We start from the raw sequence: 16,811 nt of genomic DNA on the forward strand, positions 1-16,811 counted from the left end.
TCAGAACGTACAACTGCAAGTGTGCTTTTCCAAGTCCACCACCATGTTTGTGGGCCAGCCATGAACTTCAAATAATTCCTCTTTATCATTCCCACACCATTGGGGAGCCCAGTGACTAGATAACTTTGTCATGACTTTTAGTCCGCTTTGTTGAACCGGGGGTAAAATTCCTTGATAAGTGCTCAACTTGAGTTTGTTATCGACCATGCTCTTCATGATTATTCTTCTCACCTCTTCAGCCAAAGTCAAAATAGGCTTGGTCCTTTCATGCTTGAAAATAGGCTTGGTCCTTTCATGCTTGATTTTAGTATTAAATGATTCACAAGCATTGTTGCAAATGTTGTCATTCTTAGGATCCTCATTGAAGTACGCTTTCGTCCAAGCTTCCTTTGGCCACTTTTCAAGATACTGCCAAGCCTGCTCATTAATGACCTTAACTCTCTTCATGTTCCTCTTAAACTCATTGCGTGTTCTTGATCTAGCACACTCCCAGATCAGGTCTTTCCACTTTATGCTACCCCATTATTTTGAAAAATTCTGCCATAAATGCCACACACAGAATCTGTGCTGGACATTAGGCATGACTTCCTTGACTGCTGGAATAAGTCCCTGACCAAAAGAGACAAACCCGAAAAGAGTGTTAATCATATCAATCCCCTTAAAGATGATCATTAAATCAATTTAGTCCTACTAGTATATCTCATTAAATCAAATAAAACCCAAAACTATGTATATGAGTATGAAAATGGTCCTCACCTTCTGCATGTCTGAAATGATGCACAACTTGTTATCATTGTAGTTGCCAAGGTCTGACTGCAACAGATCCAGAAACCATTTCCAGTTGTCTTTATTTTCTACATCCATAATTGCATAGGCAAAGACAAAGATGTGATTGTTGGCATCTTGAACACACGCAGTCAATATTTGGTCACCCTGCAGGGTCTTAAGAAAAGTCCCATCCAATCTAATCATCGGTCTACACCCAGCTTTAAAACCTTTTTTACATGCATCAAGATACACATATAATATCTCAAATTGAGGAGGACCCTCTGGCATCGGGATTACAGCAACTTGAACTGTAGACCCGGGATTACTTGTCAACAATTCATTAGCATAGTCCCATACTAACCCATACTTAGCAATTTCATCCCCCTCTACCACTTTCCTAGTAGCTTTCAATGCTCTAGTGATGCAGGTGCTATTCAGATTTACATTACACTTCCTGACAAACCACTCATACACTTCACGATGTCTCATAGTAGGGTGCTTCCTAAGTTTTAGAACAAGTTTGCTCAGTGTCCACTATAGGGTGGCTGCCCTGTTTTTTCGCCTTCTAAGACAGATATGGTTGTCAACTAGGGTTTTAATCTGCCAGGACCCGTCTTGCTTACTACGTGCACAATATACTACCCAAGGACAGCCATCAGCCTTACACACAGCCCTAACCCGAACCTTGTCATTCTTTGTAAACAATATGTTTCTACCCAACTGGATTGTGTAATCCCTAGTTGCTTGCATAAAATGTTCCTTTGATTTGAATATCATACTAACCTCAAATTAGAGGTCTCCAAACTTTGCCTTGTCATTATACTGAGGATAGACAGTTGGTGATTCCTCATCAGAGTCCAATTCCTGGCCTGAGTCCTCTGAATGCCATGAGTTGAGATCCGAATGACCATCATCAACATCATTATCTTCTAGGTCTGCCAAATCAAAACGATAATGTAATTAGTCATTTTACCAAAATGAAATCACCAGCACATATCAATTGAGTTAGTCAAATAACTGAATCACAGTCATCCTCATCCTCAGAAGCTTCATAGCTCGAATCGTCAGTCTCTATTTCTTTTTCTATTAATATGGTTTTACCAGGCTTGTGCTTCTCTTTTATCTCACTTTTTTTGTTCACCCTTGTAGAGTTCATACCATCATCACTGTCACTGCTATATTCATCATCTCCTAGTACCTTTGGAGGTTTGTAAAGACTGTCCTCAGCACTCTCATAAGAGTCATGAGAGTCACTGTCTTCTTCAACCTCTAATGTCTTCACATGCCTTCCAGCTCTTGTGGTGGTAGTGACCTTGGTCTTTCCTTTGATCTGAGGTGGAGCAGCGGTAGACTTGGTAGGCTGACTATAGGGTTTTTTGGGCTGTGATGGAGTCTCAACAGGGTGATGTCACTTTTTGATGGGCTGAGATAATGGTCTAGTGGGCTTAGATGATGGTCCAGTAGACTTAGATGATGGTCCAATGGGCTCTTTAGTAGGCTGAATGGGTTGCTTAGTGGGTTGGGTATACAATTTAGTGGGCTGACTTTGTTCCTTTGTGGGTTGGGTAGGCAATTTAGTGGACCGAGAAGGAAACTTTGAGGGCTGAGAGGATAATTTGCTACCATCAGCTGAGGCCTTCGTGGATTCAGAGCATGCTTTTGGGTGGGATGGTAACTTGGTGGGTTGAGACTAATGTTTCTTGATTTGGGTTGGCTTAATTTTTTGCACATCTTCTTCCTGCTCATCAACCACAAATGGCTCTAAAACACCATGCTCGAAATACAGGTTGATCAAATTAAAGTTCCTCCTGTAATCCTTGACCATTGCAATCAAATCATGATTTGTGGCCAGCCTCCTCAGCCTATATTCAAGGGGAACTCCTGGAGATTTCCACCAACATTCCCTAGCCTCAGTATATCCCAGTTCCTTATAGTAACCCTTTACAAAGAACACATCAAGTGTGTCACCTTCAACTCCCATTAACACTTCTGTGTGATCCGGTTCATAGTACAGATTTTCACCCTCATCCTTTTTAAACTTCCCACCATGGTAAAATACAAACGTCATAGAAGGACCCTCCATCTACAAAAGCAAAAATCAAATAAATTTAGTCAACAACAAAATATGAAACAACTTCAGCCTAACAACTGCATGTAAACACAGCAAACAACATAATCATAATCATCGCAAACCCTTGATTAAGACCAAACACCAGAGTAACCCACAGCATAATAACAAAGAAACCCCTAACAGCAATCGCTTACAGAACATGTTCTTTCTAATCCGAACTCTAGTCTCACTAAATGGTTCTTAGAACTATGTCAACATAAACCAACGCACACCAACATTGCAAAATCAACAAAAACTGTCAAAAAAATTAAATCTTACCCTATGGCAGTTACTGTTCCTTCCTCCAACAATGTAAGTTCTCCGCGAGCTCCTCCAACTTTCCAATGTAGTAGCGCCAACTCCTCCACAAGTGTCGATACGCACAGAAACCGTCAAGTACACAGTGAGGTTCTGATCAAAGGCAAGTGTCTTAGGGCAGAGAGTCCCAGAGTAGAGAGAAGACGAGGGGTTTTGGAGCGAAAGTTGAAGAGGGTTGTTATGAGAGGAGGTGATGGAAGAACATTTGAATATCTCACTTTGGACCATAAATGACGTCGTTCCATTGATTTGGGGGGTGGAGGATTGACACTACGTCGTTTTGGTTTGTGCCACGCTGGCATTTAATGTTCCAGTTCAGTAAACGTTAGACACCTCAGCAAGTGAGATGACGGAAGAACGAACTCGATCAACGTGAGTAACTTTCGGGAATGCTTTTGATTAATTTTATCTTTTGAGGACGAAAATGGAGATCAAAGTATCTTTCAGGGACGATTTTGACTATTAACTCAAAGTATGTCATATTAGTTTCTCAATCTTTTTTCATGAAGTGACTCATGTTAAAAATTAATAAAATATATTTTTATCTATCTTAAAAATATAATTGATGTAATTGAAGTTTTAAAGATTATTTTATTGCACACCACTAATTTCAAAAAATACTCTAAAGCTTAACTTTATATAATCGTTAAAAAAATATTTGTTGAGACAAAAATGAATATAAATATTAAACTATAGCTAGCATATAGTGGGTTGTTGTCGACAATTACAGACACTAACAAGAATCTAAGCAAATGAATGTACCTTGGAAAACATCACCCTCCTTGGTAAATTCTCTGTCTCCACTCTCCAACCAATGTTTTTTTTTGTCATTTTTTGGCCCTATGTAACTATAACCCCTGCTCGTTAGTCAGAACATGGTCTTGGGCCTCAGACCCCAAAAGAAAAGAGCAGTTATGGGTTCCACTCGCTCAGATGGCTCTGCCAATGGCAAAGAACGCCTACGCTGGACACACGAACTCCATGATCGCTTTGTGCACGCTGTAAATAGGCTTGGGGGCCCTGATAGTAAGTCACTTTCATCATTCATTCATATCTTCACTTGGTTGAACTAACTGCCTAATTTGGTAATTATTTTTTTTATTTACAATAATTATTAACACTAAATAACACCTTTAGCAATGGCCTAGTGGTAAAAACAACACTGCTAAGGACTTGCAATTTTGGAATTTTTTCAATTTAGTTCCTCAAATTTCAATATATTTAAAATAGGCTCTCAAAATTAATTCTATGATTTTATTTTGTCTCTTAATTTCAGTTGACCAGAAATTTTAAATTTGACTTCATGACTTTGTTTGATCACCCCAAATTGGATAATATAACTCAATTTGATCCTACGAACACTCACAGCACATGATCAAAATAATGACTCATGGACAAGACGTCAAATTGCAAAGTCTGAATTGAATTATTGAAAGTTAAAAGATCAAATTGAGTTAGGAAATCAAATTTAAAAAACCATTTTAGATCCATTAAAATTTGAGATACAAAATTGAGTCTCAAAATTTGGAGACCAATTTGAATCTTTACTCCTTACATGGTTTAACGAGTTTGGCCCAAACTAGCATATTGATTTGATACTAATTTAACGGGTTTTTACTAGGTTTAAACAATGTTGACAGAACAAATTGCACATTCATTGCGATCGATGAACTAGACTAGTTAGTTTATCTATTTTTTCACTTGAATCAATCAATCCAATCCAATTTGGATTTAATAACTTTTTTTTCAATGACAATAATCTTAGATGTACAGAATACAAGATAAAAAGTACAACATGATAGTTTTTTTATTTTCTTTTTTGTTTTATTGGATCATGGAAACTAATCACTTAATTAATTTTGATTTATACATTTTCCCAATGTTTAATCATTTAGACGCAAGAAAATATCCATGAAGTATTACTTAGTTGGAATTAGTTATAGCTGGTAGCAATAGCGAGGATATAAATTAGAGTGTAGTTTATGATTACATGAAGTTGTAGAAAGAATTAGGGATTGATCTGCAATGGTTGGTGTATTAGGGGCAACACCAAAGGGTATATTGAAGGGGATGAAGGCCATGGGTGTTTCTGATCTCAGCATTTATCATGTCAAAAGTCACTTGCAGGTTCTTATCTCTCACAACACTTCTTTCAACTAATCACTTGTTTTTAATTTGGAAAAGCCTTAAATGAGAAATGACTTTTGGACCCTTCAACTTTAGAACATGTATTTAAGGATAATACCTATAAATTTGAGTGTATGTATGTGCGCCATTTTTAACATAAAAAATTTTATTTAATATATTTTTACTATTCAATTTTGTTCATTGTGTTTGTGTATATAAACATCTCAATTTCAGGTGCATAAATAATTAAATATCCTAATTCAACTATTTATATGTGCACACGTACCTAATCTAGATGGATTTTCATTTTTATATTTTCTTAACAATGCATAAGTTTTTACTTTTGACTATGTGATTGGGATCTTTCCATGTTGAAAAATGTGAGGAATGTGAATATATATGTAAACCAAACTAACAAAGATTCCATTATATTATTCAAAAATGTTATTTGTATACTAAAACCAGCCATTGAAATCAGTCACTAATATATTTATATATAAATATACATATGGTTTAATTTATTTTCAACATGTATTTATATTCCAACATATATTTTATACTGATGGCTGACTTTGATGACTAATTTTAGTGTACACGTAGCATAATACAAAGTTATTATATGATCTTATAGGTTAGAAATTACGAGACAAAACCATGCACACATTTATAAGAAGTATTTCAAAAAAACAAAAAAATTATATACCAGTTGGGTTATAAACACTAACTAAAAACTTTGGTTTGAATATGTTCAGAAATACCGGATCTCCAAATTGATTCCAGAGTCTACCTCAAGTAAGATTCTAAATAAAAATTCATGATATATATCGTAAATTAAGTTGAACTTATGAATTAAATCTCCCTGATCACTTAACTTTTGATTGTGAAGAAGGAAAGCCTGAGAAGAGAAGCATATCAAATACACTGCCAAATTTCAGTTCTACATGGTGAGTTAATAAGTGCTATTCAATTTTCTTTTCTTTCCCTTTTTTGTAACCCTCAAGACATAGTAGTCATAGTGTTACATACTATTTTGGTGTTACGTAAACAGTGCTCTTCAGCTGAAGGAAATTCTTCAAATTCAGAGGGAGGTGCGAAACCGCTTGAGTGATCAAGCAGAGGTACTTTTTTACACCCTTAAAACCTTCTAAATAACAACTCTTTAAAATAGTTAAAAATAAGCTATATTAGGTGATATTATCTTTTTTATTTTTTTAAGAGTATCTGATAATATGCTTTATATAATTAATAGTTCACAACTTTGAAGCATAGTTCAATTAAAACGAGTCATTTGTCGTCAAATTTAAAAGGTTTAATTAATTCTTATAATTTCACAAAATTTATAATTAAATCTTTATTTTTTTTAATTAGATTCTTACATTATTTTTAATTTTGTAACTAAGTCTTTGTCAATGTAAAACATGTTAGAATTAACGAAATATTTTTTATAAATTGAAACTATTTACAATTAAGAACCTAATTAGATCTTTGATCACATATTATTTGTGAAAAATATTCTGTTAATCTTAACGCTTTTGACACAAAATGATCTAATTACAGAGTTAAAAGTATTGTAGAGACTCAATTAAAAAAAAAAAGAGTATAAATACCTATTTATAAATTTGGTGAAATTACAGATACTAATAAAATAATTAAATTAATTTAATTTTAAAATAAACAGAAATGTTAAGAGAGTGAAGAAAAATCTAATAAGCTGAGGTGTGAGTGAGATATAAATTGGTAATCATGTAACAGCAAGTCTAAACTGCATCCAAAATTAAATGACTTGGAAGTGTATTTAAGTAAGGTTGCATGTTTTGTGTAAGGAAATGATTTGTTTTGTAATAAGTCTAGAGTATGCATTTTTTGGTGTTCTTTGTTGTCTGTTGCTTGTTGTTTTGTTGTTGGTGGTGGTTGTTTTTATTTCTTGGTATGCTTGTCTTGTTGTTTTTGAGCCTCTGTAACTTCTTTAAAATACTTTAACCAAATAAGTATTTTGAGAATTAATATATTTTACACATTTATTAAAAAAAAAACAGCCCTGAGATGCTTCTTCTCATTCTCATTTTCTTGTGTGGTGAATAATTTTTGTAGATATCACTCCTACATAAATTTTGTTATAATAATAATAATAATAATAATAATAATAAAAAAAAAGTAATGTTATATAATCAATAAATATTATCTTTTTTTGTCAGCAATAATTTATAATTATATTTATAGAAATTTTACACACAAAAAATATATAGTTTGTATTTATATTTACCATAATTTATACACATAGATCAATACACTTTTGCATCTATATTTTCAAAATTTGTATACATAAATTAGTAAAATTTATTTATTAAAAATAATTTAATATTTGTATTGATCAATAATAACTAAAAATACTAAAAATTACTAGCCTTAAAAGTTTCAATCCAAAGCAATGAGATATTGTAAGCACATCCATTTTTCTCTATTTGACAAATTAAAATTTCTTTCAAATTGGTCGGAAGGTTCAGAGAAGGTTGAAGCAAAAAATTGAAGCACAAGAGAAATACCTTGATAGAATTGGACAAAGCCATGAAAGCAGAACAACAATCACTAGAAAATCTTCCAAGCCATCATCATTTTGTGCTACAAATAATAATAATAATAAACATCTCCCTTCTCTCTCTGAGGAATCAGAATCTATTATTGAGACACACCCTGAAGAAGTAGTAGAAGAAGAGGAAGAGCATCAATCATGTTCCAAAAGACAAAGGGTAGTAATAGATGAACATGTTTTTCCATCAAGCTTTGAACTTGAACTAGAATCATCCACCACCACAGAATTCATTGATCAATCATGGAATCTTTCATGGAGTCAACTTGCAGCTGCATGTGAATCACCTTTGATGCCAGGATTCTTATTATAATAACAAGTTCTGTATAACTAAAAATAAGTGTTTCCAAATAAAAATGATAGATGATGATATAGTATATAGTGTTTGCATTATCTTATCTTTCGGACCTTCAAAGCATTTTCATGGGAACATTTTTATATCATGGAGGACTAAGAAAGGAAGATATTTATATATCCTTAGAAATAAAAGAGAATATTTTATGATATCTCTATTATACTCAGCATATTAAAGGGTATCTCTTAAGATTAGTAGTGTGATATGTATATCTGCTGTTTTTATGATCGTTTCCTTATTTGTTTAGACTTTAGATTAGAGTTTTACTATATGTTGTGATTAATATATAGAGTTGAGTGTTCTTTTCTTGTAAGACATTCTCAATAGCATAGATATATTTCAATATATGTTTGTATTATTATTTCATTGTTGTTCTCTTTTCTCTTTTCTATTTTCTTTTCTTAAATAGTTAAATTAAATTTCATTGAGGGCGTGTGGTGGCTGAAATATATAAATAAACATTCCTATTCACCATGAAAATAAATATGGATTATGTGCGAGAAATTGATATACTCATAGAATACACAAAAGGATATTAAATCCAGGATAATTGATCAATATCTAAAACATATTATTACGGTAAATTTTAGAAGGTTAAATTTAATAGTGTTTGTATAATTTTTTGGAGTGTTTTAAAATGTTTTAGATCATTTCAGAACGTTCTAGAATAATCTAGAAAGTTCGGGTATACTCTAAAAAGTTCTAAAAGACTCTGAAATGTCATAGAATATTCTAGAAGAATGTGGATATATATAGATGTATATAAAAGTATGAAGAGTAGTATAGAATAATCTAGAAGTATTTAGAGAAATGTGGTAGGATAGATATTTGCAGTGAATGTTTTGGATGATCAATTTGGACCGTTGATTAGATTTAATCCTAACCATCCATTGAAGAGGTGGATGGCTATAAATAGGGTGAGAGTTAGAATTTGAGTGTGTGAGTCATTTGTAACAATCACTTAGATAATAAAGTGTTCTTTCCACTAAAACTTCCTTTCTCTTGTATACTCTTGTGTCCTTAGCTTTCTTGCTAAGTATTGAGAGTTAGGTTGACTTGGTCTTAACTCAAGAGGTTGAGTAAGTTCGAGTGCCAGTACGATAGTGTTGGAGTGTGTCCAAGACTGTGGCAGTTTGATGGAGTTGGCTAGAGAAAGTAAGTCCAAAAGATTTTAGCTAGAAGATGACCTTCTCTACACCAAAGGGAGAAGACTATACGTCCCTAAGTGAAAAAATATAAGAAAAAAAGTTGGTGAGAGAATGCCATGACACCAAGTGGGCTGGTCACCAAGGTCAGCGAAGAACCTTGACATTCATTGAATCTTCCTATTATTAGCTTCAAATGAGAGATAAAGTGAAGAGCTATGTGAAGACTTGTCTTGTGTGCCAACAAGATAAGATTGAAAACAAGACATTAAGTGGGTTGTTGAAACCTTTGCCTCTACCAGAGCGATCGTGAAAAAGTGTATCTTTGGATTTCATCTCTGTCTTACCGAAGTTCGAAGAATTTGGATCTATCCGTGGTAGTGGATCAATTTTCGAAGTATGATACCTTTATATCTACTCCTACTGATTGCACTGTAGAGGAAGCAGCACGACTATTCTTCAAAAATGTGACGAAGTACTAGGGATTACCTAAGATCATCATCAGTGATCAAGACTCATGCTTGACAGGATGACTATGGATAGAGCTGTTCAAACTTCTTGGATTGGAGCTTCACTTCTCGACAAGCTTCCATCCTCAAACAGATGGACAAACTGAGAGAGTGAATGCCTTACTTGAGTGTTACATGAGGCATTTCGTAAGCGCTAATTAGAAAGATTATATAAAATTCCTAAATATTGCTTAGTTCTCGTACAATCTACAAAGGAGTAAGTCCACAGGGAAGATTCCGTTCGATATTGTGACTGGACAACAACCACTTACACCACACTCTCTTTCTTTCTCTTACTCAAGGAAGAGACCTGGAGCTTATCATATGATTAAGTCTTGGGAAGAAGAAGTAGATGTCACTCGTTCTTACCTCGACAAAGCTACAAAGAGAATGAAGAAATTGGCAGATAAGAAGAGGAGGAATGCAAGCTATCAAGTGGGAGATAAGGTAATGATTAAACTTCTTCCATAACAATTTAAAGCCTTTTACAAGGATCATAAGGGCTTGATCCGCAAATACGAAGGGCCATTTGAGATTATTGGGCGTGTTGGGAAGATTGCTTACAAAATACGTTCTTAGCTTTCTTGTAAAGTATTGAGGGTTAGGTCGACTTGGTTTAGCTTAAGAGGTTGAATAAATTCGAGTATCGATATGGTAGAATTGAAGTGTGTTCAAGACCGTGACAATATGCTACCATAAAGCTTACCTCTATTTAATCTTTCTAATTTCAAAACATTCCAATGCCATGGCAATGAGGATGGATATTTTGCTCTTAAATTTATATATTCCTTCAACAAATTTGTTCAATTAACTTCAAAGTCTATCCTGATGTATATATCCCTTAGGTAGCATTTGTTTGCGAGACAGAGACCAAGAGACAGAGACAGACAGACAGAGAGATAGAGACCAAGAGACAGAGATAGAAATAAGTATTAGTATTGTGTTTAGTGTGAAAATGTACATGACTGATTTATATCTCAATATCCTGTTTGGTTTAAAATAAAAGTAGAGACTAAATATTAAAAATTACAAAAATTCCCTTGGTGCACGAAATTGTGATCTCAATGGCGCCAACAACTTGGTACGCACAATTGTAATATCAACTCATTTTCACAACTTCGCACAACTAAACCAGCAAGTGCACTGGGTCGTCCAAGTAATAAACCTTACGTGAGTAAGGGTTGATCCCACGGAGATTGTCGGCTTGAAGCAAGCTATGTTCATCTTGTAAATCTCAGTCAGGCGGATTCAAATGGTTATGGAGTTTTGATAATTAAAATATAAATAAACATAAAATAAAGATAGAGATACTTATGTAATTCATTGGTGGGAATTTCAGATAAGCATATGGGGATGCGTTATTCCTTCTGAATCTCTGTTTTCCTACTGTCTTCATTCAATCATTCATACTCCTTTATATGGCAAGCTGTATGTTCGGGCATCACCGTTGTCAATGGCTACCTCCCGTCCTCTCAATGAAAATGGTCCAACTACGGGTTACGTAGGGCTAATCATCTGTCGGTTCTCACTTGTGTTGGAATAAGATCCAATGATCCTTTTGCGTTTGTCACTACACCCAGCACTCGCGAGTTTAAAGCTCGTCACAGTCATTCCATTCTAGATCCTACTCGGAATACCACAGACAAGGTTTAGACTTTTTGGATCTCAAGAATGCTGCCAATTGATTCTAGCTTATACCACAAAGAATCTGATCTCACGGAATGGAAGGCTCTGTTGTCAAGAGAGGCAACCATGCATCGTGAACCAGGAATCCAAGAGATATACATTCAAGCTTGTGTTCAGGTAGAACAAAATGGTTGTCAGGCACGAGTTCATAAGTTGAAAATGGTGATGAGTGTCACATAATCATCACATTCATCATATTCTTGTGTGCAAATGAATATCTTGGAATAAGAATAAGCTTGAATTGAATAGAAGAACAATAGTACTTTACATTAATACTCGAGGAACAACAGAGCTCCACACCTTAATCTATAGTGTGTAGAAACTCCACCGTTGAAAATACATAAGTGATGAAGGTCCAGGCATGGCCGAATGGCCAGCCTCCAAGTCTAAGGAAAAATGTTCCAAAGATGATCTAAGGATAATCCAAAGATGTCAAAAGTCCAAAGATGTGAGTACAATAGTAAAAGTCCTATTTATACTAAACTAGTTACTAGTGTTACAGAAATAAGTAAATGATGTAGAAATCCACTTCCGGGCCCACTTGGTGTGTGCTTGGGCTGAGCATTTAAGCTTTCATGTGTAGAGACTTTTCTTGGAGTTAACGCCAGTTTTTATGCCAATTTGGGCGTTTAACTGCAGCTTCTATCCTGTTTCTGGCGTTTAACGCCAGAATAGGGCAGGAAGTTGGTGTTTGAATGCCAGTTTGCGTCATCAAGACTCGAGCAAAGTATGGACTATTATGTATTGCTAAAAAGTCCTGGATGTCTACTTTTCAACGCAGTTGAGAGCGCGCCATTTGGGTTTCTTTAGCTCCAAAAAATCTACTTCGAGTCCAGGGAGGTCAGAATCCAACAGCATCAGTAGTCCTTTTTCAGCCTCTGAATCATATTTTTGTTCAGGTCCCTCAAATTATCCGCTCATCACAACACCAAACTTAAATTATTGCTTGTCCCCAAGTAACTAAAAACAAATAGGATAAAAAGAAGAGAATATATAATGAATCTCACAATATCAATGAAACTTAGTCCCAATTAGATGAGCGGGGCTAGTAGCTTTTTTCTTCTGAACAGTTTTGGCATCTCACTTTATCCTTTGAAATTCAGAATGATTGGCATCTATAGAATTTTAGATAATGTTATTGATTCTCCTAGTTCAGTATGTTGATTCTTGAACACAGCTTCTTTATGAGTCTTGGCCGTGGCCCTAAGCACTTTGTTTTTCAGTATTACCACCGGATACATAAATGCCACAGACACATAACTGGGTGAACATTTTCAGATTGTGACTTAGCTTTGCTAAAGTCCCCAATTAAAGGTGTCCAGAGTTCTTAAGCACACTCTTTTTGCTTTGGATCACGACTTTAACCACTCAGTCTCAAGCTTTTCATTTGGACCTTCATGCCACAAGCACATGGTTAGGGATAGCTTAATTTAGCCGCTTAGGCCAGGATTTTATTCCTTTGGTCCCTCCTATCTACTGATGCTCAAAGCCTTGGATCCTCTTTACCCTTGCCTTTTGGTTTAAAGGGCTATTGGCTTTTTCTGCTTGCTTTTTCTTTTTTTTCTTTTTCTTTCTTTCTCTCTTTTTTTCGCCATATTTTTTTCGCTACTTTTTTTTTCTTTTTCACTGCTTTTTCTTGCTTCAAGAATCAATTTCATGATTTTTCAGATTATCAATAACATTTTTCTTTGTTCATCATTCTTTCAAGAGCCAATAATTTTAACATTCATAAACTTCACTATCAAAGATATGCACTGTTCAAGCATTTATTCAGAAAACAAAAAGTATTGCCACCACATCAAAATAATTAAACTAATTTCAAGATAAAATTTGAAATCCAAGTACTTCTTGTTCTTTTGTAATTAGGCACATTTTTCATTTAAGAGAGGTGAAGGATTCATGGAATTATTCATAGCTTTAAGACATAGATACTAGACACTAATGATCATGTAATGAAGACACAAAACATAGTAAGACATGAAGCTCAAAGCCGAAAACAGAAAGACAAATAGACAAGGAGATTAAAGAACGGGTCTACCTTAGTGATGGCGGCTAGTTCTTCCTCTTGAAGATCCAATGGAACGCCTGAGATCCTCTATATCTCTTCCTTGCATTTGTTGCTCCTCCCTCATAGCTCTTTGATCTTCTCTAATCTCATGGAGAATGATGGAGTGCTCTCGGTGCTCCACCCTTAATTGGTTCATGTTGTAACTCAAGTCTTCCAAAGAGATATTGAGTTGCTCCCAATAGTTGTGTGGAGGCAAATGAATTCTTTGAGGCATCTCAGGGATTTCATGAGGAATTTTCTCATGCTCTTGTTGAGGTCCATGAGTGGGCTCTCTTGTTTGCTCCATCCTTTTTTTAGTGATGGGCTTGTCCTCTTCAATAAGGATGTCTCCTCCTATGTCAATCCTAGCCGAATTGCATAGGTGACAAATGAGATGAGGGAAGGCTAACCTTGCTAAAGTGGAGGACTTGTCAACCACCTTGTAGAGTTCTAGAGGTATGATCTCATGAACTTTCACTTCCTCCCCAATCATGATACTATGGATCATGATGGCCCAATCTACAGTCACTTTAGATTGGTTGCTAGTAGGAATGATGGAGCGTTGGATGAACTCCAACCATTCTCTAGCCACAGGCTTAAGGTTCGGTCTTCTCAATTGAACCAGCTTGCCTCTTGAGTCTCTTTTCCATTGAGCTCCTTCCACACATATGTCCATGAGGACTTGGTCCAACCTTTGATCAAAGTTGATCCTTCTAGTGTAAGGGCGTACATTTTCTTGCATCATTGGCAAGTTGAATGCCAACCTTACATTTTCCAGACTGAAATCTAAGTATTTCCCCCGAACCATTGTAAGCCAATTCTTTGGATTCGGGTTCATACTTTGATCATAGTTCCTAGTGATCCATGCATTGGCATAGAACTCTTAAACCATTAAGATTATGACTTGTTGAATGGGGTTGGTGAGAACTTCCCAACCTCTTCTTCGGATCTCATGTCAGATCTTCGGATACTCATTCTTCTTGAGTATGAAAGGGACCTCAGGGATCACCTTCTTCTTGGCCACAACTTCATAGAAGTGGTCTTAATGGACCTTTGAGATGAATCTCTCCATCTCTCATGACTCGGAGGTAGAAGCTTTTGCCTTCCCTTTCCTCTTTCTAGAGGTTTCTCCGGCTTTAGGTGCCATAAATGGTTATGGAAAAACAAAAACTAATGCTTTTACCACACTAAACTTAAAAGAGGTTTGCTCATCCTCGAGCAAAAGAAGAAAGAAAGAAGGGAAAAAAGAAGAAAATGGAGGAGATGGAGGTGATTGGTGAAGAGAATATAGGGAAGAGAATAGGATTTGATAGGTGAGTGGTATTTTGGATAGAGTGTTATAGAGATGTGTGAGGGGGAGAGAGAGAGAGGTGTGGTAGGTGGGGATCCTGTGGGGTCCACAGATCCTGAGGGGTCAAGAACTTCTCATCCCTGCTCTATTTAGGCGTACAAAAATGCCATTAGAGTGCAATTCAGGAGTTTAACGCCAGACTGCTGCTTGTTTCTGGCGTTAAACGCCAGCTTTTATACCTTTCCTGGCGTTTAATGCTAAGATGTAGCCTGCTTCTAGCGTTAAACGCCAGTCTAGTGCTTCTTTCTGGCGTTAAACGCCAGTCTGGTGCCCATTTCTGGCGTTAAACGTCCAAATTGGTGCTAGACTGAGCATTTAACGCCTATCCTGCTACCCTTACTGGCGTTTAATTGTCAGTAAGTTTTTCCTCCATGGTGTGCTATTTTTAATGCTATTTTTTATTTTGCTTTAATTTTTGTAATTGTTTTTGTGACTCCACATGATCATCAACCTAAAGAAAACATGAAATAACATAGATAAATAAAAATTGGGTTGCCTCCCAATAAGCGCTTCTTTAATGTCAATAGCTTGATAGTGGACTCTCATGGAGCCTCACAGATAATCAAAGCATGGTTGTGGCCTCTCAACACTAAACTTAGAGTTTGGTTGTGGCCTCTCAACATCAAACTTAGAGTTTGATTGTGGCCTCCCAACACCAAACTTAGAGTTTGAATGTGGGGGCTTTGTTTGACTTTGTATTGGGAGAAGCTTTTCATGCTTCCTCTCCATGTGTACAGAAGGAGAACCTTGAGTCTTGAATACAAGGTAGTCCTCATTCAATTGAAGGACCAACTCTCCTCTGTCAACATTAATCACAGTTTTTGCTGTGGCTAGGAAGGGTCTGCCTAGGATGATGGATTCATCCTCTTCCTTCCCAGTGTCTAGGATTATGAAATCAGCAGGGATGTAAAGGCCTTCAACCTTTACTAGCACGTCCTCTACTAGTCCATAAGCCTGTTTCATTGATTTGTCTGCCATCTCCAGTGAGATTCTTGCAATTTGTACCTCAAAGATTTCTGATTTCTCCATTACAGAGAGTGGCATGAGGTTAATACTTGACCCTAGGTCACATAGAGCCTTCTCAAAGGTCATGGTACCTATGGTACATGGTATTAATAATTTACCAGGATCCTATTTCTTTTGAGATAAAGTGTGCTGAACCCAGGTATTCATTTCATTAATGAGCAATGGAGGTTCATCCTCCCAAGTCTCATTACCAAATAGCTTGGCGTTTAGCTTTATGATTGCTCCTAAATACTGGGCAACTTGCCCTTCAAAAATGTCTTCATCTTCTTCAGAAGATGAATAGTTATCAGAGCTCATGAATGGTAGAAGGAAGGTCAAAGGAATCTCTATGGTCTCTATATGAGCCTCAGATTTCTTTGGTTCCTAAAATGGGAACTCCTTTTTGTCCAGAGGACGTCCTATGAGGTCTTCCTCACTGGGATTCAGGTCCTCCAACTCCTCTGTGCATTCGGCCACATTGATTATATTGATGGCCTTGCACTCTCTTTTTGGATTCTCTTCTGTATTGCTTGGGAGAGTACTAGGAGGAGTTTCAGTGACTCTTTTACTCAGCTGGCCTATTTGTGCCTCCAAATTTCTAATGGAGGACCTTGGTTCATTCATGAAATTGAGAATGGCCTTAGATAGATCAGAGACTATATTACCTAAGCTAGATGAATTTCGCTCAGAATTCTCTGTTTGTTGTTGAGAGGATGATGGAAAAGGCTTGCCATTGCTAAACCTGTTTCTTCCACCATTATTATTGTTAAAGCCTTGTTGAGGCTTTTGTTAATCCTTCCATG

The 16,811-nt window shown here is 36.0% G+C and overlaps 2 protein-coding genes across 2 annotated transcripts; one reads left to right on the forward strand and one right to left on the reverse strand.

The window, feature by feature from the left end:
- Positions 1-1,257, reverse strand: LOC107484874 (uncharacterized). The gene is made up of 2 exons (XM_016105420.1): positions 757-1,257; positions 1-417 (listed from the first exon to the last, which is right to left on the reverse strand). The coding sequence occupies exons 1-2, from the start codon at positions 1,255-1,257 to the stop codon at positions 1-3; spliced, it is 918 nt and encodes a 305-aa protein (XP_015960906.1).
- Positions 1,258-3,892: 2,635 nt separating this feature from the next.
- Positions 3,893-8,385, forward strand: LOC107484884 (myb family transcription factor PHL7). Its single transcript, XM_016105431.3, has 7 exons — positions 3,893-3,981; positions 4,065-4,222; positions 5,238-5,323; positions 6,076-6,115; positions 6,210-6,267; positions 6,372-6,441; positions 7,822-8,385. Exons 1-7 carry the CDS (start codon positions 3,953-3,955, stop codon positions 8,221-8,223), a joined length of 843 nt encoding a protein of 280 aa, XP_015960917.1. The 5' UTR covers positions 3,893-3,952; the 3' UTR covers positions 8,224-8,385.
- The last annotated feature ends 8,426 nt before the right edge of the window (positions 8,386-16,811 follow it).

The sequence above is a fragment of the Arachis duranensis genome, chromosome 4 (genome assembly GCF_000817695.3).
Source record: "Arachis duranensis cultivar V14167 chromosome 4, aradu.V14167.gnm2.J7QH, whole genome shotgun sequence".
In the NCBI taxonomy this organism is placed as follows: domain Eukaryota; kingdom Viridiplantae; phylum Streptophyta; class Magnoliopsida; order Fabales; family Fabaceae; genus Arachis; species Arachis duranensis.

Excerpts from the sequence above, each read along its gene's own strand:
- LOC107484874 (XM_016105420.1), bottom strand. The coding sequence starts at position 1,257 with ATGAGACATCGTGAAGTGTATGAGTGGTTTGTCAGGAAGTGTAATGTA. Across the intron at positions 418-756 it reads TCATTTCAGACATGCAGAAG|GCTTGGCAGTATCTTGAAAA; the intron begins GTGAGGACCATT and ends ATTAATGAGCAG.
- LOC107484884 (XM_016105431.3), top strand. The coding sequence starts at position 3,953 with ATGTACCTTGGAAAACATCACCCTCCTTG. Across the intron at positions 4,223-5,237 it reads TAGGCTTGGGGGCCCTGATA|GGGCAACACCAAAGGGTATA; the intron begins GTAAGTCACTTT and ends TTGGTGTATTAG. Across the intron at positions 5,324-6,075 it reads ATGTCAAAAGTCACTTGCAG|AAATACCGGATCTCCAAATT; the intron begins GTTCTTATCTCT and ends GAATATGTTCAG.